The sequence below is a fragment of the Panulirus ornatus genome, chromosome 10, assembly GCF_036320965.1.
Source record: "Panulirus ornatus isolate Po-2019 chromosome 10, ASM3632096v1, whole genome shotgun sequence".
Lineage (NCBI taxonomy): Eukaryota > Metazoa > Arthropoda > Malacostraca > Decapoda > Palinuridae > Panulirus > Panulirus ornatus.
The window spans coordinates 28,014,707-28,040,520 of record NC_092233.1 but is presented as its reverse complement, the minus strand read 5'-3'; the positions used below and the strand labels follow the sequence as shown (position 1 = coordinate 28,040,520).

The window sequence follows — 25,814 nt, the reverse complement described above, 5'->3', positions numbered from 1 at the left end:
GGTGAAAGGAGGGCAAGGAATAGAGTGAATTGGAGCGATGTGGTATACAGGGGTTGACGTGCTGTCAGTGGATTGAATCAAGGCATGTGAAGCGTCTGGGGTAAACCATGGAAAGCTGTGTAGGTATGTATATTGCGTGTGTGGACGTGTGTATGTACATGTGTATGGGGGGGGTTGGGCCATTTCTTTCGTCTGTTTCCTTGCGCTACCTCGCAAACGCGGGAGACAGCGACAAAGTATAAAAAAAAAAAAAAAAAAAAAAAAAAATATATATATATATATATATATATATATATATATATATATATATATATATATATATATATATATATATATTCGTATGAGTCCACGGGGAAAATGAAACACGAAAAGTTCCCAAGTGCACTTTCGTGTAATAATCACATCAGCAGGGGAGACACAAGAGAGAAATATAACAGTCAGTTGATATACATCGAAGAGAAGAAGCTAGGACGCCATTTGGTAAATATGTAATTGTCCAAATGGCGTCCTAGCTTCGTCTCTTCGATGTATATCAACTGACTGTTATATTTCTCTCTTGTGTCTCCCCTGATGATGTGATTATTACACGAAAGTGCACTTGGGAACTTTTCGTGTTTCATTTTCCCCGTGGACTCATACGAATATCTTGATCACGCGCAAAATTGTGATCCTTTCCAATATATATGTATATATATATATATATATATATATATATATATATATATATATATATATATATATATATATATTACATGTTCCTTAATCAAAGAAGGGCCTGGTCAGGAAGCGTATCACAGACTAACAAACTGATAGATAAAAAATAATCCGTTGCAAACCTTTCGTTGAGCTGAACGGCTCACATCCCACCATCCCGGCCTGGATGCAGGACAAAAGGACGATGTTTCCACCTGCAACACACCAACCCAGATCTCTCATATCCATCCCCTTTAACTTTACAGCCACCTTTATGCAGTGTGTCAACAACGCCTGTAAACTATAGCTAATCCCCTGAGCACAATGACCGGATCTCGTAAGCATGTTACCTCTGAATATGGTGTCAGCTCTGGGGAGACAGACAGGAAAACTGTATTGTGGATGCACTCTCTTTTCTCTTGAGTATGTATATATATATATATATATATATATATATATATATATATATATATATATATATATATATATATATATATATATATATATTATCCCTGGGAATAGGGGAGAAAGAATACTTCCCACGTATTCCCTGCGTGTCGTAGAAGGCGACTAAAAGGGGAGGGAGCGGGGGGCTGGAAATCCTCCCCTCTCGTTTTTTTTTTTTTTCCCAAAAGAAGGAACAGAGAAGGGGGCCAGGTGAGGATATTCCCTCAAAGGCCCAGTCCTGTGTTCTAAACGCTACCTCGCTAACGCGGGAAATGGCGAATAATTTGAAAAGAAAAAAAAAATGTTTTGGGAGCAGCTGAATGAGTGTGTTAGTGGTTTTGATGCACGAGACCGGGTTATAGTGATGGGTGATTTGAATGCAAAGGTGAGTAATGTGGCAGTTGAGGGAATAATTGGTATACATGGGGTGTTCAGTATTGTAAATGGAAATGGTGAAGAGCTTGTAGATTTATGTGCTGAAAAAGGACTGGTGATTGGGAATACCTGGTTTAAAAAGCGAGATATACATAAGTATACGTATGTAAGTAGGAGAGATGGCCAGAGAGAGTTATTGGATTACGTGTTAATTGACAGGCGCGCGAAAGAGACTTTTGGATGTTAATGTGCTGAGAGGTGCAACTGGAGGGATGTCTGATCATTATCTTGTGGAGGTTAAGGTAAAGATTTGTATGGGTTTTCAGAAAAGAAGAGTGAATGTTGGGGTGAACAGGGTGGTGAGAGTAAGTGAGCTTGGGAAGGAGACTTGTGTGAGGAAGTACCAGGAGAGACTGAGTACAGAATGGAAAAAGGTGAGAACAATGGAAATAAGGGGAGTGGGGGAGGAATGGGATGTATTTAGGGAATCAGTGATGGATTGCGCAAAAGATGCTTGTGGCATGAGAAGAGTGAGAGGTGGGTTGATTAGAAAGGGTAGTGAGTGGTGGGATGAAGAAGTAAGATTATTAGTGAAAGAGAAGAGAGAGGCATTTGGACGATTTTTGCAGGGAAAAATGCAATTGGGTGGGAGATGTATAAAAGAAAGAGACAGGAGGTCAAGAGAAAGGTGCAAGAGGTGAAAAAGAGGGCAAATGAGAGTTGGGGTGAGAGAGTATCATTAAATTTTAGGGAGGATAAAAAGATGTTCTGGAAGGAGGTAAATAAAGTGCGTAAGACAAGGGAGCAAATGGGAACTTCAGTGAAGGGCGCAAATGGGGAGGTGATAACAAGTAGTGATGATGTGAGAAGGAGATGGAGTGAGTATTTTGAAGGTTTGTTAAATGTGTTTGATGATAGAGTGGCAGATATAGGGTGTTTTGGTCGAGGTGGTGTGCAAAGTGAGAGGGTTAGGGAAAATGATTTGGTAAACTGATAAGAGGTAGTAAAAGCTTTGCGGAAGATGAAAGCCGGCAAGGCAGCAGGTTTGGATGGTATTGCAGTGGAATTTATTAAAAAAAGGGGGTGACTGTATTATTGACTGGTTGGTAAGGTTATTTAATGTATGTATGACTCATGGTGAGGTGCCTGAGGATTGGCGGAATGCGTGCATAGTGCCATTGTACAAAGGCAAAGGGGATAAGAGTGAGTGCTCAAATTTCAGAGGTATAAGTTTGTTGAGTATTCCAGGGAAATTATATGGGAGGGTATTGACTGAGAGGGTGAAGGCATGTACAGAGCATCAGATTGGGGAAGAGCAGTGTGGTTTCAGAAGTGGTAGAGGATGTGTGGATCAGGTGTTTGCTTTGAAGAATGTATGTGAGAAATACTTAGAAAAGCAAATGGATTTGTATGCAGCATTTATGGATCTGGAGAAGGCATATGATAGAGTTGATAGAGATGCTCTGTGGAAGGTATTAAGAATATATGGTGTGGGAGGCAAGTTGTTAGAAGCAGTGAAAAGTTTTTATCGAGGATGTAAGGCATGTGTACGTGTAGGAAGAGAGGAAAGTGATTGGTTCTCAGTAAATGTAGGTTTGCGGCAGGGGTGTGTGATGTCTCCATGGTTGTTTAATTTGTTTATGGATGGGGTTGTTAGGGAGGTGAATGCAAGAGTTTTGGAAAGAGGGGCAAGTATGAAGTCTGTTGTGGATGAGAGAGCTTGGGAAGTGAGTCAGTTGTTGTTCGCTGATGATACAGCGCTGGTGGCTGATTCATGTGAGAAACTGCAGAAGCTGGTGACTGAGTTTGGTAAAAAGTGTGAAAGAAGAAAGTTAAGAGTAAACGTGAATAAGAGCAAGGTTATTAGGTACAGTAGGGTTGAGGGTCAAGTCAATTGGGAGGTAAGTTTGAATGGAGAAAAACTGGAGGAAGTAAAGTGTTTTAGATATCTGGGAGTGGATCTGGCAGCGGATGGAACCATGGAAGCGGAAGTGAATCATAGGGTGGGGGAGGGGGCGAAAATCCTGGGAGCCTTGAAGAATGTGTGGAAGTCGAGAACATTATCTCGGAAAGCAAAAATGGGTATGTTTGAAGGAATAGTGGTTCCAACAATGTTGTATGGTTGCGAGGCGTGGGCTATGGATAGAGTTGTGCGAAGGAGGGTGGATGTGCTGGAAATGAGATGTTTGAGGACAATGTGTGGTGTGAGGTGGTTTGATCGAGTAAGTAACGTAAGGGAAATAAAAAGAGCGTGGTTGAGAGAGCAGAAGAGGGCGTTTTGAAATGGTTTGGGCACATGGAGAGAATGAGTGAGGAAAGATTGACCAAGAGGATATATGTGTCGGAGGTGGAGGGAACGAGGAGAAGTGGGAGACCAAATTGGAGGTGGAGAGATGGAGTGAAAAAGATTTTGTGTGATCGGGGCCTGAACATGCAGGAGGGTGAAAGGAGGGCAAGGAATAGAGTGAATTGGATCGATGTGGTATACCGGGGTTGACGTGCTGTCAGTGAATTGAATCAGGGCATGTGAAGCGTCTGGGGTAAACCATGGAAAGCTGTGTAGGTATGTATATTTGCGTGTGTGGACGTGTATGTATATACATGTGTATGGGGGTGGGTTGGGCCATTTCTTTCGCCTGTTTCCTTGCGCTACCTCGCAAACGCGGGAGACAGCGACGAAGCAAAAAAGAAAAAAAAAAAAAAAAATATATATATATATATATATATATATATATATATATATATATATATATATATATATATATATATATATATATTCTAATTGATTGAAAAAAAAGTTTTTTAAGTTTTGTGAAATTAACAGTTCAGTTCTCACTGAACTTGAGAGGTTAAGTTGACGGAACTTACAGGTGGGGAAGACGTTCAAATCAAAAGGTCAAATCACTCATCTTAAGATGATGTCATTGAACTGTTTGGACTAAATCAATGAAGTTCAGAAGACAAGTATTACTTGCACTAAACCAAGTGGCTCAGTGATTAGGACTCTGTAATGCTAACGTTTATAGTTTCCTTTTTTTTTTTTTTTTTTTTTTTTTTATACTTTGTCGCTGTCTCCCGCGTTTGCGAGGTAGCGCAAGGAAACAGACGAAAGAAATGGCCCAACCCCCCCCCCCCCCCCATACACATGTACATATACACGTCCACACACGCAAATATACATACCTACACAGCTTTCCATGGTTTACCCCAGACGCTTCACATGCCTTGCTTCAATCCACTGACAGCACGTCAACCCCTGTATACCACATGACTCCAATTCACTCTATTTCTTGCCCTCCTTTCACCCTCCTGCATGTTCAGGCCCCGATCACACAAAATCTTTTTCACTCCATCTTTCCACCTCCAATTTGGTCTCCCTCTTCTCCTAGTTCCCTCCACCTCCGACACATATATCCTCTTGGTCAATCTCTCCTCACTCATTCTCTCCATGTGCCCAAACCATTTCAAAACACCCTCTTCTGCTCTCTCAACCACGCTCTTTTTATTTCCACACATCTCTCTTACCCTTACGTTACTTACTCGATCAAACCACCTCACACCACACATTGTCCTCAAACATCTCATTTCCAGCACATCCATCCTCCTGCGCACATCTCTATCCATAGCCCACGCCTCGCAACCATACAACATTGTTGGAACCACTATTCCCTCAAACATACCCATTTTTGCTTTCCGAGATAATGTTCTCGACTTCCACACATTTTTCAAGGCTCCCAAAATTTTCGCCCCCTCCCCCACCCTATGATCCACTTCCGCTTCCATGGTTCCATCCGCTGACAGATCCACTCCCAGATATCTAAAACACTTCACTTCCTCCAGTTTTTCTCCATTCAAACTCACCTCCCAATTGACTTGACCCTCACCCCTACTGTACCTAATAACCTTGCTCTTATTCACATTTACTCTCAACTTTCTTCTTCCACACACTTTACCAAACTCAGTCACCAGCTTCTGCAGTTTCTCACATGAATCAGCCACCAGCGCTGTATCATCAGCGAACAACAACTGACTCACTTCCCAAGCTCTCTCATCCCCAACAGACTTCATACTTGCCCCTCTTTCCAGGACTCTTGCATTTACCTCCCTTACAACCCCATCCATAAACAAATTAAACAACCATGGAGACATCACACACCCCTGCCGCAAACCTACATTCACTGAGAACCAATCACTTTCCTCTCTTCCTACACGTACACATGCCTTACATCCTCGATAAAAACTTTTCACTGCTTCTAACAACTTGCCTCCCACACCATATATTCTTAATACCTTCCACAGAGCATCTCTATCAACTCTATCATATGCCTTCTCCAGCTCCATAAATGCTACATACAAATCCATTTGCTTTTCTAAGTATTTCTCACATACATTCTTCAAAGCAAACACCTGATCCACACATCCTCTACCACTTCTGAAACCGCACTGTTCTTCCCCAATCTGATGCTCTGTACATGCCTTCACCCTCTCAATCAATACCCTCCCATATAATTTACCAGGAATACTCAACAAACTTATACCTCTGTAATTTGAGCACTCACTCTTATCCCCTTTGCCTTTGTACAATGGCACTATGCACGCATTCCGCCAATCCTCAGGCACCTCACCATGAGTCATACATACATTAAATAACCTTACCAACCAGTCAACAATACAGTCACCCCCTTTTTTAATAAATTCCACTGCAATACCATCCAAACCTGCTGCCTTGCCGGCTTTCATCTTCCGCCAAGCTTATAGTTTCCTGTACCGTCATATTTAACGTAGAGTTGAAACACGACGTAGAGAGGCTTGGAACCTTTCCTGTTAATCCTAGTCAACAAATATCACCACCTAGTATGGGCGAGCTCTCGTCCTTACTGCAGGTAACACTAGATGTTGTGGCCCACTCGACTAATACATTGCCACTGGCCTCAGTGTGCCATGATAATCAGTATGGATTTTCCACCCTACAGTTGCAGTTATAATTTCCCCCCCCTCTTGCATCATGATCTCTCACACGATGCGAATGTAATAAACCTTACTGACCAGCACGTATTACTGCCAAATTGACTACACCTTTTATTGCCATAACCCTTCTTCATACTTCCTCTTCCAATCTAACCCCATCATCGTTCACTGCTGTGGTAACTAGTATCCACTGTCACCAGAGTGACATTAAATAATGCTAGCCAATTATTACCCTTGACTGCAGGCATGGAGAGCAATCCTCGATGTTGTCACAATCATTACCTCTGGATGTTCCTCTGATGACAATTACCATCTCACCAGTCGTAATGACAGTGACTTCTTAATAACCATAATAACCATTCTTGTCAACATTTACAGAACTCATCATGTTATTGTATTAAACTGAACAACCTAATAGGTTATACCAACCAGTGAACATTTCTTCTTGTGGCCATCCTGATAAGTCTGAAGCATTGCCATACCTTTGCCAGAGACGTCGCAGCCTTACCTTCATCCTCTTGCCACACTGACATTGGCAATCCTCAGATAAGGCAAGGCTAGGATTGTACCTGGCTTATCTTTAATGACTCTCTTGCCATACACGCCAATCTTCAACGTTGCCATTAATAAGCTCCCTGCGCCCGCAGTGTTACCATGTAATGCGCGACAACCCCTTCCACGGTGTGGTGATGCTGGCGGGGATGTGGGGAGGGTGTAACACCTGGAAGACAGCAGAGGCGCGCACGGTACGGGACTACGCCCTCCGCCGCGATACTTCAACCCTCCAAGACCAGAATATCCTTGAGGTACGTAACCCGTACAGTGTTACTGGGTCATCTCCACCCCTGGTTCATCACTATCTACTGGCCAATGCTATTCTTCAGTTGTTGACTGTCCACGGGTCGTGAGAGTTGCTAGGTGCTTGTTTGTCACCACCCTTGCGTCGTTACAAGGCCATGCTCTTTTTAATGTCATTATCCTGTCGTGATTATGACATTATGACCGGCAAAGATACCAGCTACGTCACTATCCTCGGGTCATCACTAGCCATAGGTTGTCTATGCCTGTCGGTTGTTATTGTCCTCGAGGCGTCACAACCCTCGGGGTCGACCAATATCCTTGAACCATTGCTGTCATGTTGTTTTATGATAGTGTTATGTAATCATTTTGGGTCATCTTTGGAATAGAGCTGTCCTAAGAGTTATCACTGTCCAATAGGGACTACCCAGAGCGTCGTCCACATTCGTTTCTTGTCATTCTTGAGATTCCTCTCCCATCTGTCCTTCACTTCTCCTACCTCACTAGTACCTCTGGGTCATTCTTGTCCTTAAGTTACCACTGGTTTTGGGTTGTCGCTTTCTTTGGATGATCACTGACTCTGGTTTTCCTCAGGTGTCTGCTGATCACTAGATCATTAAGGTCGTTGGGTCGTCAGTGTCCGTGACTCATGACCTTTGTAAATCTTAATACATCATTTATTGACAACTATGACCGGAGCAAAGTTTGATCATATATTTCTCTCTGTTTCAGACGCAATTGTGGCCTCTGGCCTCTCTCAACGTCACTGTTCATGACGCCTACACCTGCATGAGGTTCGGACGATCCTTGCCCTTCCCGTCACAAAGAGTTAAATTTACATTCGTGGGACAAAGGTCTTACCGAAGTATGTACCTCCGCGAGAGGACCCACGCCATCTGTCCTCACCAGTGTCGTCCTGAGAACCACAAAGATTGGCTCTACTGCTAAAACATGGGAGGATGACTCTGGTTCGCAAAAAGTGTGCGAAGTGTCATGCAGTGTGTACACTCTACACCAGCGTACTGTCAGAAGCAATGTACTGATATGAAACCTTCGTATGTAATGCTATTTAATACACTGACATACAATATTGCTGAGGCACTGAGTGGAGTTTGTTACTGTAATGTTATATATTACTGTTGTGAAGATTGTTCTTCCGTTAAAATACCGTTTCTTGAGGAAACAAATGACTATCGTGAATATTGTCTGTGCTGTGGATCACTGCGTGAAGTGCGCCTTTGCTTCTGTTATGAAATATAGAATACTGTTTTGTGTCATATGGAAACTCTGTTAGTATTGATGGGGCAACGTGATGATAAATATGTACAGCACTTCTATCAGGAACTACCTTGTCTATTTTCTTACATTATCTTCCACTGGTGTGTATCAAAATGTTTCGTCTACTTAATGACCGACATATTTGTATGATTCACGACATCGTCCAACTCGATCTTACCTATTTACTCTTTCCTCTCATATCCAACAATAGACTGTGCAGTATATGGCGAGTATCATGTACTATAAAAATGGTTACCATTATGCAATGCTCTCACGTACTCTTCAAATGTGTACTTCATTTCACTGTCGTGAAATCTGCATTCTACCCATGTGTACCTCATTCAATCAACGTGAAATCTGCAGTCTCAGTAATGCAGGTGAAGAATCATCCTATTCATAAATCTAAAGGTAATATTCCTCTATGTAAATGAAGTCTCATTTATCGCAGCCATTGGAGCAACCCTTCGCTACTAGAAAGCAGACCAACACAAAATTGAAAAATCCAGCTTTTCTGTCCAGTTGCCTTCTACAGCATAATTCCTCGACAAAGACTTGTTTAACTTTTCCTTTCAGACACTGGGCTAACAACACCCTAATTTCTGATGGCCCATTGTGTGCGTCAATCCCACTTTATGTTCTGAAGGATAAGCTTTCGATGGAATAAATACCTTTCATTCATTCTGTTTCTACTGCCAAGTCAAGTTCTCATATCTTTCAACATATACGTTCATTACTCAAAGCTTCATTTTGTGTATCAAGTCCTAAGATTTGCTAGTCAGAATCATCACTTTCACTCATGTCGTCAGTATCAGCTTGATGTTTTCGCAAAGGCACAATTTCTGTTTCTTCTTCAGGAACGTTTCCTTCAACTACTACAGTGTGCGAGTGGGAGGGCCTTTCAGTTATCCTGTTTCAATGGGGATCCTCCGACTCAGCCTACCAAATGGGGTCTTTTAACCATCCTGTCCCAGCGGGGTCTTCCACTCAGCCTCTTCCAGTATGGTCTGTGGCTTCCTGTCTCGTGGAGTCTTGTTCAACCTGTTCGCCTGGGGTTTCTGGCTCAGTCTGTTATATTAGGATCTATGGTATAGACTGTTCTACAGGGATTTCTGGTACAGCCTGTTCCAGTGGGGTCTCAGGCTTAGCCTGTTCCAGTGGGATCTCTTGACACAGATTGTTCTAGTGCAATCTCTAGTTCAACCTCCAGCCAAGTCTCTGTCCCAAACTGTTCTGATAGGGAATTTGGTTCAACCAATGGCAGATAGATTTCTGCACACAGCATGACGAGTAAGCAACGGGACCATTTAACCGGAAGATAAGCAACTGGAATTGAAATTATTCTATGATTAGACAAGTACATTGCTAGGCAAAAATGAAATGGACATCAGAGCCACTAGTATCAGGGTTTTCTTTTCCTTATCGAACCCCATCGATTTTTTATTCGGTAAATAATTCAAGTCAGAGTTATCACGTTAAGAATTGAATGGTGTGAAGAGAATCCCAAGTGACATGAAAGTAAACATACCCAAAATAAATACGTATACTTGTTTTCTTTGATCCCTCAAACACATCACCTTTCAGGAACCCAAATGTGTGTGAGCAGAAAAAAAATAACACTAGACCAGGTCAGGGAAATGTGACAGCAACTGCAATGCAGGCTGACTATGACACAGTCATCCTGACACCTAGGTGGTAATACCTTCCTGGTCGGGTGTCTCTGTAACACCGACTGCATATATATATTGTGCTTTGTCGCTGTCTCCCGCGTTTGCGAGGTAGCGCAAGGAAACAGACGAAAGAAATGGCCCAACCCACCCCCATACACATGTATATACATACGTCCACACACGCAAATATACATACCTACACAGCTTTCCATGGTTTACCCCAGACGCTTCACATGCCTTGATTCAATCCACTGACAGCACATCAACCCCGGTATACCACATCGCTCCAATTCACTCTATTCCTTGCCCTCCTTTCACCCTCCTGCATGTTCAGGCCCCGATCACACAAAATCTTTTTCACTCCATCTTTCCACCTCCAATTTGGTCTCCCACTTCTCCTCGTTCCCTCCACCTCCGACACATATATCCTCTTGGTCAATCTTTCCTCACTCATTCTCTCCATGTGCCCAAACCATTTCAAAATACCCTCTTCTGCTCTCTCAACCACGCTTTTTTTATTTCCACACATCTCTCTTACCCTTACGTTACTTACTCGATCAAACCACCTCACACCACACATTGTCCTCAAACATCTCATTTCCAGCACATCCATCCTCCTGCACAAAACTCTATCCATAGCCCACGCCTCGCAACCATACAACATTGTTGGAACCACTATTCCTTCAAACATACCCATTTTTGCTTTCCGAGATAATGTTCTCGACTTCCACACATTCTTCAAGGCTCCCAGAATTTTCGCCCCCTCCCCCACCCTATGATCCACTTCTGCTTCCATGGTTCCATCCGCTGCCAGATCCACTCCCAGATATCTAAAACACTTCACTTCCTCCAGTTTTTCTCCATTCAAACTCACCTCCCAACTGACTTGACCCTCAACCCTACTGTACCTAATAACCTTGCTCTTATTCACATTTACTCTTAACTTTCTTCTTTCACACACTTTACCAAACTCAGTCACCAGCTTCTGCAGTTTCTCACATGAATCAGCCACCAGCGCCGTATCATCAGCGAACAACATGAAACACGAAAAGTTCCCAAGTGCACTTTCGTGTAATGATCACATCATCAGGGGAGACACAAGAGAGAAATATAACAGTCAGTTGATAGACTCGAAGAGACGAAGCTAGGACGCCATTTGGTAAACATGTTTACCAAATGGCGTCCTAGCTTCGTCTCTTCGAGTCTATCAACTGACTGTTATATTTCTCTCTTGTGTCTCCCCTGATGATGTGATCATTACACGAAAGTGCACTTGGGAACTTTTCGTGTTTCATTTTCCCCGTGGACTCATAGGAATATATATGTTGTTCGCTGATGATACGGCGCTGGTGGCTGATTCATGTGAGAAACTGCAGAAGCTGGTGACTGAGTTTGGTAAAGTGTGTGAAAGAAGAAAGTTAAGAGTAAATGTGAATAAGAGCAAGGTTATTAGGTACAGTAGGGTTGAGGGTCAAGTCAGTTGGGAGGTGAGTTTGAATGGAGAAAAACTGGAGGAAGTGAAGTGTTTTAGATATCTGGGAGTGGATCTGGCAGCGGATGGAACCATGGAAGCAGAAGTGGATCATAGGGTGGGGGAGGGGGCGAAAATTCTGGGAGCCTTGAAGAATGTGTGGAAGTCGAGAACATTATCTCGGAAAGCAAAAATGGGTATGTTTGAAGGAATAGTGGTTCCAACAATGTTGTATGGTTGCGAGGCGTGGGCTATGGATAGAGTTTTGTGCAGGAGGATGGATGTGCTGGAAATGAGATGTTTGAGGACAATGTGTGGTGTGAGGTGGTTTGATCGAGTAAGTAACGTAAGGGTAAGAGAGATGTGTGGAACTAAAAAGAGCGTGGTTGAGAGAGCAGAAGAGGGTGTTTAGAAATGGTTTGGGCACATGGAGAAAATGAGTGAGGAAAGATTGACCAAGAGGATATATGTGTTGGAGGTGGAGGGAACGAGGAGAAGTGGGAGACCAAATTGGAGGTGGAAAGATGGAGTGAAAAAGATTTTGTGTGATCGGGGCCTGAACATGCAGGAGGGTGAAAGGAGGGCAAGGAATAGAGTGAATTGGATCGATGTGGTATATCGGGGTTGACGTGCTGTCAGTGGATTGAATCAGGGCATGTGAAGCGTCTGGGGTAAACCATGGAAAGCTGTGTAGGTATGTATATTTTCGTGTGTGGACGTATGTATATACATGTGTATGGGGGTGGGTTGGGCCATTTCTTTCGTCTGTTTCCTTGCGCTACCTCGCAAACGCGGGAGACAGCGACAAAGCAAAAAAAGAAAAAAAAATATATACAAAAAGCGAGATATACATAAGTATACGTATGTAAGTAGGAGAGATGGCCAGAGAGCGTTATTGGATTACGTGTTAATTGACAGGCGTGCGAAAGAGAGACTTTCGGATGTTAATGTGCTGAGAGGTGCAACTGGAGGGATGTCTGATCATTATATTCTGGAGGCTAAGGTGAAGATTTGTATGGGTTTTCAGAAAAGAAGAGTGAATGTTGGGGTGAAGAGGGTGGTTAGAGTAAGTGAGCTTGGGAAGGAGACTTGTGTGAGGAAGTACCAGGAGAGACTGAGTACAGAATGGAAAAAGGTGAGAACAATGGAAGTAAGGGGAGTGGGGGAGGAATGGGATGTATTTAGGGAATCAGTGATGGATTGCGCAAAAGATGCTTGTGGCATGAGAAGAGTGGGAGGTGGGTTGATTAGAAAGGGTAGTGAGTGGTGGGATGAAGAAGTAAGATTATTAGTGAAAGAGAAGAGAGAGGCATTTGGACGATTTTTGCAGGGAAAAAATGCAATTGAGCAGGAGATGTATAAAAGAAAGAGACAGGAGGTCAAGAGAAAGGTGCAAGAGGTGAAAAAGAGGGCAAATGAGAGTTGGGGTGAGAGAGTATCATTAAATTTTAGGGAGAATAAAAAGATGTTCTGGAAGGAGGTAAATAAAGTGCGTAAGACATGGGAGCAAATGGGAACTTCAGTGAAGGGTGCAAATGGGGAGGTGATAACAAGTAGTGGTGATGTGAGAAGGAGATGGAGTGAGTATTTTGAAGGTTTGTTGAATGTGTTTGATGATAGAGTGGCAGATATAGGGTGTTTTGGTCGAGGTGGTGTGCAAAGTGAGAGGGTTAGGGAAAATGATTCGGTAAACAGAGAAGAGGTAGTAAAAGCTTTGCGGAAGATGAAAGCCGGCAAGGCAGCAGGTTTGGATGGTATTGCAGTGGAATTTATTAAAAAAGGGGGTGACTGTATTATTGACTGGTTGGTAAGGTTATTTAATGTATGTATGACTCATGGTGAGGTGCCTGAGGATTGACGGAATGCGTGCATAGTGCCATTGTACAAAAGCAAAGGGGATGAGAGTGAGTGCTCAAATTACAGAGGTATAAGTTTGTTGAGTATTCCTGGTAAATTATAAGGGAGGGTATTGATTGAGAGGGTGAAGGCATGTACAGAGCATCAGATTGGGGAAGAGCAGTGTGGTTTCAGAAGTGGTACAGGATGTGTGGATCAGGTGTTTGCTTTGAAGAATGTATGCGAGAAATACTTAGAAAAGCAAATGGATTTGTATGTAGCATTCATGGATCTGGAGAAGGCATATGATAGAGTTGATAGAGATGCTCTGTGGAAGGTACTAAGAATATATGGTGTGGGAGGCAAGTTGTTAGAAGCAGTGAAAAGTTTTCATCGAGGATGTAAGGCATGTGTACGTGTAGGAAGAGAGGAAAGTGATTGGTTCTCAGTGAATGTAGGTTTGTGGCAGGGGTGTGTGATGTTTCCATGGTTGTTTAATTTGTTTATGGATGGGGTTGTTAGGGAGGTAAATGCAAGAGTTTTGGAAAGAGGGGCAAGTATGAAGTCTGTTGGGGATGAGAGAGCTTGGGAAGTGAGTCAGTTGTTGTTCGCTGATGATACAGCACTGGTGGCTGATTCATGTGAGAAACTGCAGGAGCTGGTGACTGAGTTTGGTAAAGTGTGTGAAAGAAGAAAGTTAAGAGTAAATGTGAATAAGAGCAAGGTTATTAGGTACAGTAGGGTTGAGGGTCAAGTCAATTGGGAGGTAAGTTTGAATGGAGAAAAACTGGAGGAAGTAAAGTGTTTTAGATATCTGGGAGTGGATCTGGCAGCGGATGGAACCATGGAAGCAGAAGTGGATCATAGGGTGGGGGAGGGGGCGAAAATCCTGGGAGCCTTGAAGAATGTGTGGAAGTCGAGAACATTATCTCGGAAAGCAAAAATGGGTATGTTTGAAGGAATAGTGGTTCCAACAATTTTGTATGGTTGCGAGGCATGGGCTATGGATAGAGTTGTGTGCAGGAGGATGGATGTGCTGGAAATGAGATGTTTGAGGACAATGTGTGGTGTGAGGTGGTTTGATCGAGTAAGTAACGTAAGGGTAAGAGAGATGTGTGGAAATAAAAAGAGCATGGTTGAGAGAGCAGAAGAGGGTGTTTTGAAATGGTTTGGGCACATGGAGAGAATGAGTGAGGAAAGATTGACCAAGAGGATATATGTGTCGGAGGTGGAGGGAACGAGGAGAAGTGGGAGACCAAATTGGAGGTGGAAAGATGGAGTGAAAAAGATTTTGTGTGATCGGGGCCTGAACATGCAGGAGGGTGAAAGGAGGGCAAGGAATAGAGTGAATTGGATCGATGTAACACCCGGGTTGACGTGCTGTCAGTGGATTGAATCAGGGCATGTGAAGCGTCTGGGGTAAACCATGAAAAGCTGTGTAGGTATGTATATTTGCGTGTGTGGACGTATGTATATACATGTGTATGGGGGTGGGTTGGGCCATGTCTTTCGTCTGTTTCCTTGCGCTACCTCGCAAACACGGGAGACAGCGACAAAGCAAAAAAAAAAAAAAAAAAAATATATATATATATATATATATATATATATATATATATATATATATATATATATATATATATATATTCTATTATTTTGCTTTGTCACTGTCTCCCGCGTTTGCGAGGTAGCGAAAGGAAACAGACAAAAGAAATGGCCCAACCCACCCCCATACACAATGTATATACATACACGTCCACACACGCAAATATACATACCTATACATCTCAATGTACACATATATATACACACACAGACACATAAATATATACCCATGCACACAATTCACACTGTCTGCCTTTATTCATTCCCATCGCCACCTCGCCACACATGGAATACCATCCCCCTCCCCCCTCATGTGTGCGAAGTAGCACTAGGAAAAGACAACAAAGGCCCCACTCGTTCAAACTCAGTCTCTAGCTGTCATGCAATAATGCCCGAAACCACAGCTCCCTTTCCACATCCAGGCCCCACACAACTTTCCATGGTTTACCCCAGACGCTTCACATGCCCTGATTCAATCCACTGACAGCACGTCAACCCCGGTATACCACATCGATCCAATTCACTCTATTCCTTGCCCTCCTTTCACCCTCCTGCATGTTCAGGCCCCGATCACTCAAAATCTTTTTCACTCCATCTTTCCACCTCAATTTGGTCTCCCACTTCTCGTTCCCTCCACCTCTTACACATATATCCTCTTGGTCAATCTTTCCTCACTCATTCTCTCCATGTGCCCAAACCATTTCAAAACACCCTCTTCTGCTCTCTCAACCATGCTCTTTTTATTTCCACACATCTCTCTTACCCTTACGTTACTTACTCGATCAAACCACCTCACACCACACACTGTCCTCAAACATCTCATTTCCAGCACATCCATCCTCCTGCGCACAACTCTATCCATAGCCCTACGCCTCGCAACCTTACAACATTGTTGGAACCACTATTCCTTCAAACATACCCATTTTTGCTTTCCGAGATAATGTTCTCGACTTCCACACATTCTTCAAGGCTCCCAGGATTTTCGCCCCCTCCCCCACCCTATGATCCACTTCCACTTCCATGGTTCCATCCGCTGCCAGATCCACTCCCAGATATCTAAAACACTTTACTTCCTCCAGTTTTTCTCCATTCAAACTTACCTCCCAATTGACTTGACCCTCAACCCTACTGTACCTAATAACCTTGCTCTTATTCACATTTACTCTAAACTTTCTTCTTTCACACACTTTACTAAACTCAGTCACCAGCTTCTGCAGTTTCTCACATGAATCAGCCACCAGCGCTGTATCATCAGCGAACAACAACTGACTCACTTCCCAAGCTCTCTCATCCACAACAGACTTCATACTTGCCCCTCTTTCCAAATTTCTTGCATTCACCTCCCAAACATCCCCATCCATAAACAAATTAAACAACCATGGAGACATCACACACCCCTGCCACAAACCTACATTCACTGAGAACCAATCACTTTCCTCTCTTCCTACACGTACACATGCCTTACATCCTCGATAAAAACTTTCCACTGCTTCTAACAACTTGCCACCCACACCATATATTCTTAATACCTTCTACAGAGCATCTTTATCAACTCTATCATATGCCTTCTCCAGATCCATAAATGCTACATACAAATCCATTTGCTTTTCTAAGTATTTCTCTGAAATACTTAAAACTGAAAGTTGATGGAGAGAGATAGGTGATTATTGGTGCATATGCACCTGGGCATGAGAAGAGAGCTCATGAGAGGCAAGTGTTTTGGGAGCAGCTGAATGAGTGTGTTAGTGGTTTTGATGCACGAGACCGGGTTATAGTGATGGGTGATTTGAATGCAAAGGTGAGTAATGTGGCAGTTGAGGGAATAATTGGTATACATGGGGTGTTAAGTGTTGTAAATGGAAATGGTGAAGAGCTTGTAGATTTATGTGCTGAAAAAGGACTGGTGATAGGGAATACCTGGTTTAAAAAGAGAGATATACATAAGTATACGTATGTAGGAGAGATGGCCAGAGAGCGTTATTGGATTACGTGTTAATTGACAGGCGCGCGAAAGAGAGACTTTTGGATGTTAATCTGCTGAGAGGTGCAACTGGAGGGATATCTGATCATTATCTTATGGAGGCAAAGATTTGTAGAGGTTTTCAGAAAAGAAGAGAGAATGTTGAGGTGAAGAGAGTGGTGAGAGTAAGTGAGCTTGAGAAGGAGACTTGTCAGAGGAAGTACCAGGAGAGACTGAATACAGAATGGAAAAAGGTGAGAACAAAGGACGTATGGGGAGTGGGGGAGGAATGGGATGTATTTAGGGAAGCAGTGATGGCTTGCGCAAAAGATGCTTGTGGCATGAGAAGCGTGGGAGGTGGGTTGATTAGAAAGGGTAGTGAGTGGTGGGATGAAGAAGAAAGATTGTTAGTGAAAGAGAAGAGAGAGGCATTTGGACGACTTTTGCAGGGAAATAATGCAAATGAGTGGGAGATGTATAAAAGAAAGAGACAAGAGGTCAAGAGAAAGGTGCAACAGGTCAAAAAGAGGGCAAATGAGAGTTAGGGTGAGAGAGTATCATTAAATTTTAGGGAGAATAAAAAGATGTTTTGGAAGGAGGTAAATAAAGTGCGTAAGACAAGGGAACAAATGGGAACTTCAGTGAAGGGGGCTAATGGGGAGGTGATAACAAGTAGTGGTGATGTGAGAAGGAGATGGAGTGAGTATTTTGAAGGTTTGTTAAATGTGTTTGATGATAGAGTGGCAGATATAGGGTCTTTTGGTCGAGGTGGTGTGCAAAGTGAGAGGGTTAGGGAAAATGATTTGGTAAACAGAGAAGAGGTAGTAAAAGCTTTGCAGAAGATGAAAGCCGGCAAAGCAGCGGGTTTGGATGGTATTGCAGTGGAATTTATTAAAAAAGGGGGTGACTGTATTATTGACTGGTTGGTAAGGTTATTTAATGTATGTATGATTCATGGTGAGGTGCCTGAGGATCGGCGGAATGCTTGCATAGTGCCATTGTACAAAGGCAAAGGGGATAAGAGTGAGTGCTCAAATTACAGAGGTATAAGTTTGTTGAGTATCCCTGGTAAATTATATGGGAGGGTATTGATTGAGAGGGTGAAGGCATGTACAGAGCATGAGATTGGGGAAGAGCAGTGTGGTTTCAGAAGTGGTACAGGATGTGTGGATCAGGTGTTTGCTTTGAAGAAATACTTAGAAAAGCAAATGGATTTGTATGTAGCATTTATGGATCTGGAGAAGGCATATGATAGAGTTGATAGAGATGCTCTGTGGAAGGTATTAAGAATATATGGTGTGGGAGGCAAGTTGTTAGAAGCAGTGAAAAGTGTTTATCGAGGATGTAAGGCATGTGAACGTGTAAGAAGAGAGGAAAGTGATTGGTTCTCAGTGAATGTAGGTTTGTGGCAGGAGTGTGTGATGTCTCCATGGTTGTTTAATTTGTTTATGGATGGGGTTGTTAGGGAGGTGAATGCAAGAGTTTTGAAAAGAGGGGCAAGTATGCAGTCTGTTGTGGATGAGAGAGCTTGGGAAGTGAGTCAGTTGTTGTTTGCTGATGATAGAGCGCTGGTGGCTGATTCACGTGAGAAACTGCAGAAGCTGGTGACTGAGTTTGGTAAAGTGTGTGAAAGAAGAAAGTTGAGAGTAAATGTGAATAAGAGTAAGGTTATTAGGTACACTAGGGTTGAGGGTCAAGTAAATTGGGAGGTAAGTTTGAATGGAGAAAAACTGGAGGAAGTGAAGTGTTTTAGATATCTGGGAATGGATTTGGCAGCGGATGGAACCACAGAAGCGGAAGTGAATCATACAGTGGGGGAGGGGGCAAAAGTTCTGGGAGCCTTGAAGAATGTGTGGAAGTCGAGAACATTATCTTGGAAAGCAAAAATGGGTATGTTTGAAGGAATAGTGGTTCCAACAATGTTGTATGGTTGCGAGGCATGGGCTATGGATAGAGTCGAGCGTAGGAGGGTGGATGTGCTGGAAATGAGGTGTTTGAGGACAATATGTGGTGTGAGGTGGTTTGATCGAGTAAGTAATAATAGGGTAAGAGAGATGTGTGGTAATAAAAAGAGTGTGGTTGAGAGAGCTGAAGAGGGTGTTTTGAAATGGTTTGGTCACATGGAGAGAAAGAGTGAGGAAAGATTGACCAAGAGGATATATGTGTCAGAGGTGGAGGGAACGAGGAGAAGTGGGAGACCAAATTGGAGGTGAAAAGATGGAGTGAAAAAAGATTTTGAGTGATCGGGGCCTGAACATGCAGCAGGGTAAAAGGCATGCAAGGAATAGAGTGAATTGGAACGATGTGGTATACCGGGGTCAACGTGCTGTCAATGGATTGAACCAGGGCATGTGAAGCATCTGGGGTAAACCATGGAAAGTTCTGTGGGGCCTGGATGTGGAGAGGGAGCTGTGGTTTCGGTGCATTATTACATGACAGCTAGAGACTGAGTGTGAACGAATGGGGCCATTGTTGTCTTTTCCTAGCGCTACCTCGCCACACATGAGGGGGTTGTTATTTCATGTGTGGCAAGGTGGCAATGGGCATGAATAAAGGCAGACAGTATGAATTCTGTAAATATGCATATATGTATATGTCTGTGTGTGTATATATATGTATACGTTGAGATGTATAGGTATGTATATTTGCGTGTGTGGACGTGTTTGTATGTACATGTGTATGTGGGTGGGTTGGGCCATTCTTTCGTCTGTTTCCTTGCGCTACCTCACTAACGCGGGCGACAGTAACAAAGCAAAATAAGTAAATAAATAAATATATCTAAAAACAAAATTGTAAACTAATTTTCGTTCCTTTTTTGGTGTCATTCCATTGAGCATCTCCTCTTTCTTTAAGCATTCTAATGGTCCAATTTTCTCATCATCAATTAAGGTTCAAGAAAGCTTTTCATAATACAAACATTGGGTGAGTCCTTCCACCACTGACCTTGTGAATGCATTCTGTGATGATTGTCACATGTGCCGGCAGCAGAACATTCTATAAATAAAAAGACAAAACAACAGTACTTTAGTTATACATGTATCTTGGAATGTTCTTCAGTAAAGTTTTGGCAAAATTCTTTTGGGAATCTTAACCATTCCCATTTACTGTATTAAGCCATCTCTGCTTATATCCTTTTTATTCATCCAACTAAAATTACTTTCAGAGGAACATCTAGTGATATGCAATAAATATAACACTGAGCACTAAGAAATATGCAGGTAATGACCCTCCATTACATGACTTATGATAACTAGTTTGAAATATTGAAGTATGGTATTTTTTTTAAGAAATCTGATGATTTTATTGTACTGACATACTTTCTATATAAATTTATTGCTGGTTATACTGTAGTATGCAACGTATTGACAGATACACATGTTTAGCATTGCACTGAAGAATAAAAGTTATAATAAAATGTCAAGATTGCATAGTTACATGTGAGGCAAAACTACGTAACCAATATAATTTCAGCAATAGTCTAAGCACATAAATTCAACAAGTGTTACCAGGCATACAGCTGGCAAATATCACATTCAGTTTCAGATATACAAAATATAACTTGGATGAGTTCAGTGGAAACAGATAGTATTGGATACAACTCAAACTGCCTTACATAACTGTCATTATCACCAAGTTGCTGATCATTATGCATTATGATTATATATAAGGCAGAGAGAATCTATGTCAAAACTGATACACAATTAATCATGAGCTATACAAAAATGACACACAAACTGGACACAAAAAGATTGTGAAGAATGAAGTAAACTTCCCCTGCCAGCACTATTGCATACCCTGAGTTCTCATGTCATACAAATATCTTAAATCTTACAAATCAAAGTAATGATCCCTCAAGCTTCAACTGTGCTGTCATGGCCATCTATCATCAGTGGTATGGTCAATATCTTCTTACCATCATAGCATATTGTCAAGAAGGTGATTTGTGAGAACTTTATAATCCCAGACACAGAGAAATCTGAAGTGAATTATTTGGGAAAAATGAAAAAGGATTCCATATTCCTTGGTAAGACTAACTATTATCATTTCAGCAGCAGTAGTAGAAGCAGTGATACTATATGAGTGGTAGTTTCATTCATACTTACCCGCTTCTTCCAACTGAGCGAGGTAGTGTCGTTTACAAACAAACAATGGGCTCATTTGTACAAATCCACTCTCTAGCCCTCATGTCATATACCAAAATCAACATCTGCCATCCACATTCAAGTTCCCAGTTTTATCTTGACTGCCTCATATGATTTGGTTCAGGCCAATGACAACATTAAATCCTCTCCTCCCCATAAACTATATTAATCCACTTCATTCTGTCCCATGCATACTCATCAGACACTCTAGTCAAGACTGTGGGTCTCCTTCACTCTGTTACCTTCATATTTCTACTGCGAGTGTCATATCATCTGCACTACATGTCATATGACAGTATTTAATGAATTACATAATTCAAGAGTAATCTAGATAACCCAAGTGTGCCTCCCTCTTCCTTGTACTAGCTTTCATTCTACCCACATTCCTCTACACCACCACCTCCAGCTCTCATTACCATGTTTTCCGACAAGTCTATAACGTATCATGTGCATTATCAATGATATTGCATTATTTGTTGAATCTGATAATTTGGATCGTAATGTAGATAACCCTAGTCCTCCCCCAAGTCCATCTCATCCCATTCCATTGGCACCTAAGTCCCTCAACACCATTTTCAATACAGTGCCTTTTTCAGTAAGTTTTTACATCATGACAGTGTGGTATTGTATATAGATGATAACCTCAGTTGTTTCACATCCATTATTATCCACCCATAAGAGTTACACTGAGAGAAATTGGGTCAAGAACATATCTAATCTCCTCTTATATCTAAGAATGGCAACAATCCCTCAAAATTCAATTAGGGAAGGGCTAAGCATTTCTTAGATGGAAATCTGAACACTTCCTTAGGGGAACCATGGTTCACCCTGGGCCCCCTAAATCTAACTATGTAGCTAAATATCATGCATCCATTCCTTTAACAGGAATAAAAACCAGTAAAATTGTATGGGTTCTGTCTTCACTAAATTGACAAAATTAATGGAAGACTTACTGTGCACACAAGTCCTAAGGTCTATCCCAGTGAGTACACTGAGAAGTGATAGGAAAGGTTTTCTTCTATAGACAAAAAGTGTAAAAAGTCCCCTCTGCTTCCTGACAATATATTCACAGGTTAATTTGTGAATTTATGATATCTCACTTTTAAGCCTCCCATTTACTGATTCTTCACTAACATTGCAATGTTCCATTCTGATTTCAGATTCACTCTCTAAGTATGGTTTTACCTATTATGGTGACTGTGAATTAAGTTGAACATATGGCGCAGGACCAATTTGGGAGTCATGAGCCCACGTATCATGTTGGATCTTTGATTCACGATGCAATTGTTCCTCACATAACTGACTGGTTGACATGTCCTATTCTGGCTGCAAGTGATGATGATGCTTCATGAATTGTGCTTCTTGAGCAGCAAGGTGGTCAGCTTCCTTCCCTGCTAGAGGAAAACTCATTTATTCAAACTCCCTGAATTGCCTTTGCATTTTGAAATACATAAAGCAATATATTATCAGTGGAAAGTGCACGAGTGCATGAGTAGCTCTATCCCTACTGTGTGACCCAGCACTACCCCAATAAATTTCTCCCATGTCTTGCTCTTGCCTATGTTGTTTAGCAGGACATTATCCTGTGGTTTGTGCCTTGAATATCTGAGGATGTGTTGGGTCTTCATCTGGAACTCCTAAAACTTTAATTCTTAAGTACTCAGCTGCTTCACTTTAACTTGGAAAGTCTGCTATACTTCAACCTCTCCAAGGGACATATAATCCAAGACTGCTTCCTGTTCATGATCCTTCATAGCCTTTCGAGTAATTACAAACTTTTGGCACAGAATATATTCAAACACTTCAAAAAAAGGCACTGCATGCCATAAGCACCAAATGATGAACAGTAAAGAACATCCAACCACATGCCTATGTAACATCTGTATAACATCCCTGAAAAGAAGAAAACCAATGGTTAAACAAACAAAAAAATCAAGATTTAGTATTGTTAAATCTTTCTGTAATCACTTCCTTTATCACATCAAATGTTCCACACACCTTAGGTGGAGAGCCATATATGAGGAGACCTTTACCCTAAATATTGTTCTTTGAATAACAGAAAAAAAGTCTATAACTATTTCATTTCTGAAACGTAAATGGCATGGGAGGGCATGATGGGGGTGGAAGAGGAAATGATATCCCTCTGAAGTAGCAAACATATGAGTTCTTTGAGGGCTCAAATCTCCTAGTATACATTGTTGAAGATACAGAATACTTACTCCTACTTTGTCCTACACTCACTTCACACGGACAGATATACTTTATCATCGCAATCCTTGACCTATGGTCCCATCTGGTGAATGAGGCTGGTTTTCTGAACACTATGGGAACTCCAAGAAGAATTTCTATGGCAAGAAGGTAAAAGTTGCAATGAATATGTTTTATCTTTTTTTAGGAGTGCTTTCCTTCTACATCATTTTTTCTCCAGGTGTGATTTCACACATTCTATACACCTTTTATTCATAAAATCTATCTCTGATACCTGTTTCCTCCAGAAACTCCATCAAAGGGGTAGCCACGACAAAGAGAGTCTCTGTAACTGGTGAACTCCATTGCCACTTCTTAGCACTTATGCCTCACCCTTAACAGGCCACAGGCAGAGGACAAACTTAGCACAGTTTTTCTAGAAGCTCCTTTCTAATGCTCCTATTGACCATTTCTACCTATTGTGTCTACCTAAATGTTCCAGCCTACTACTTCAGCCTAATGCTCTCAACTAACTGTTCCTACCTATTCCTTCTACCTAGTGCTTCTGCTTAATGTAACTACCTACTACTTTTATCTATTGTTCCTACCATATTCCCAAAAGGCAGGGCTGGTGCATAACCCTCACCTTAGGAAACTCTAGAGTTACAAGGAATGAGTTGTGTGAGTTATGTGCCGCCAAGCATTATGTGTGACAAGGAGTTACAGTGCAACTTGACAACTACTGAAGCACTTGCTCACTACTAAACAGCTGTCACTAACCTCCCAATGCCCAGATGAGTAGTACTGATAATATACCTTCCTGGGAGATGTATAAGAGAAAGTGACAGGATGTCAAGAGGAAGTTGCAAAGGTTGAAAAAGAGGGCAAATGAGAGTTGAGGTAAAAGAGTACCATTAAACTTCAGGGAGAAGAAAATGATGTATTGGAATGAAGTCAATAATCTATAATGTGAAAAAAGACAAGAGAATAAATGGGAACATTGGTGAAGGGAGCAAAAGGGAAATGATAACAGTTAGTGGTGAAGTGAGGAGATGAAGTGAGTATTCTGAAAGACTGCTAAATGTGTTTAATGATAGAGTGACAGATGTAGGGTGTTCGGGTTGGAGTGGTTAGGAGTGAAGTTAGAAAGTAAGAGAATCAGACAGAGTGGTCTGGTGAAAAGATAAGAGGTGGTGAAAGCCTTGCGGAAGATAATATCCAGCAAGGGGGCGGAATTGCACTTGAATTCATTAAGAAAGGGGGTGACTGTGTTGTTGATTGGTTAGTAATGATATTCTCTGTATGTACTGATCATGGTGAAGTGCCTGAAGATTGGAGCAATGCATGAATCGTGCCATTGTATCAAGGCAAGGGGGATATAAAAGAGTGTTCAAACTAAAGAGGCATAAATTTGTTGAGTAGACGTGGAAAATTATATGTGAAGGTATTGATTAAGAGGGTGAAGGCATGTACACAACATCAGATTGGGAAGGAGTTGTGTGGTTTTAGAAGTGGTAGAGGATGTGTGGATCAGGTGTATGCTCTGAAGAATGTGAGCAAGAAATACTTAGTAAAGCACATGGATTTGTATGTGGCATTTATGGATCTACAGAGGGCATATGACAAGGTTGATAGAAGTGCTTTGTGGAAGGTCTTAAGAATATGTGGTGTGGGAGGCAAGCTGCAAGAAGCAGTGAAAAGCTATTATCAAGAGCGTAAAGCATGTGTACAAGTAGGAAGAGAGGAGAGAAATTGGTTCTCACAGAAAGTCAGTCTGGGACAAGAGTGTGTAATATCACCATGATTGTTTAATTTGTTCATGGACAGAGTGATGAGAGTTTAGGAGAGAGAGGCGAGTATGCAGTCTGTTGGGAATGAAGGGGCCCGGGAAGTGAGTCGGTTGTTGTTTGCTGATAATACAGCATTGGTGGCTGATTCAAGTGAGAAACTGTAGAAGTTGGTGAATGAGTTTGGAAAAGTGTGAGAAAGGAGGAAATTGAGAGTAAATTTGAATAAAAGCATGGTTATTAGGTTCAGCAGAGTTAAGGGACAAGATAGTTGGGATTTAATTTTGAGTGGAGAAAAACTAGAGGAAGTAAAGTGTTTTACATATCTGGTAGTGGACTTGGCAGCAAATGGAACTATGGAAGCAGAAATTTGTCATAGGGTGAAGAAGGGGGTGAAGGTTCTGGGAGCAATGAAGAATGTTATCTCAGAGAGCAAAAATGGGTATGTTTGAAGAATAGTTCCAACAATATTATATGGTTTTGAGGCATGGGCGACAGATAGGGCTGTGTGGAGGGGCGATGTGTTGGAAATTAAATGTTCGAGGACAATATATGGTGTGAAGTGGTCTGATAAAGTAAGTAATGAAAGGGTGAGAGAGATGT

At 41.9% G+C, this 25,814-nt stretch overlaps 1 protein-coding gene and 1 long non-coding RNA gene across 2 annotated transcripts in view; one reads left to right on the top strand and one right to left on the bottom strand.

The window, feature by feature from the left end:
• LOC139750852 (uncharacterized) overlaps window positions 1-10,100 on the top strand; it is a 31,227-nt gene extending 21,127 nt beyond the window's left edge. The window contains exons 5-6 of the mRNA XM_071665649.1: window positions 7,131-7,289; window positions 8,014-10,100. Of these exons, the coding sequence (XP_071521750.1) occupies window positions 7,131-7,289; window positions 8,014-8,229 (375 nt within the window). The 3' untranslated portion in view covers window positions 8,230-10,100. The remainder of the gene's footprint in view (window positions 1-7,130; window positions 7,290-8,013) is intronic.
• Window positions 1-25,814, bottom strand: part of LOC139750861 (uncharacterized) — a 67,454-nt gene that overhangs the window by 13,063 nt on the left and 28,577 nt on the right. Inside the window, exons 3-4 of the long non-coding RNA XR_011713239.1 lie at window positions 22,423-22,628; window positions 20,039-20,089 (exon numbers count right to left, since the gene is read on the bottom strand). This is a non-coding gene — a long non-coding RNA (uncharacterized lncRNA). The remainder of the gene's footprint in view (window positions 1-20,038; window positions 20,090-22,422; window positions 22,629-25,814) is intronic.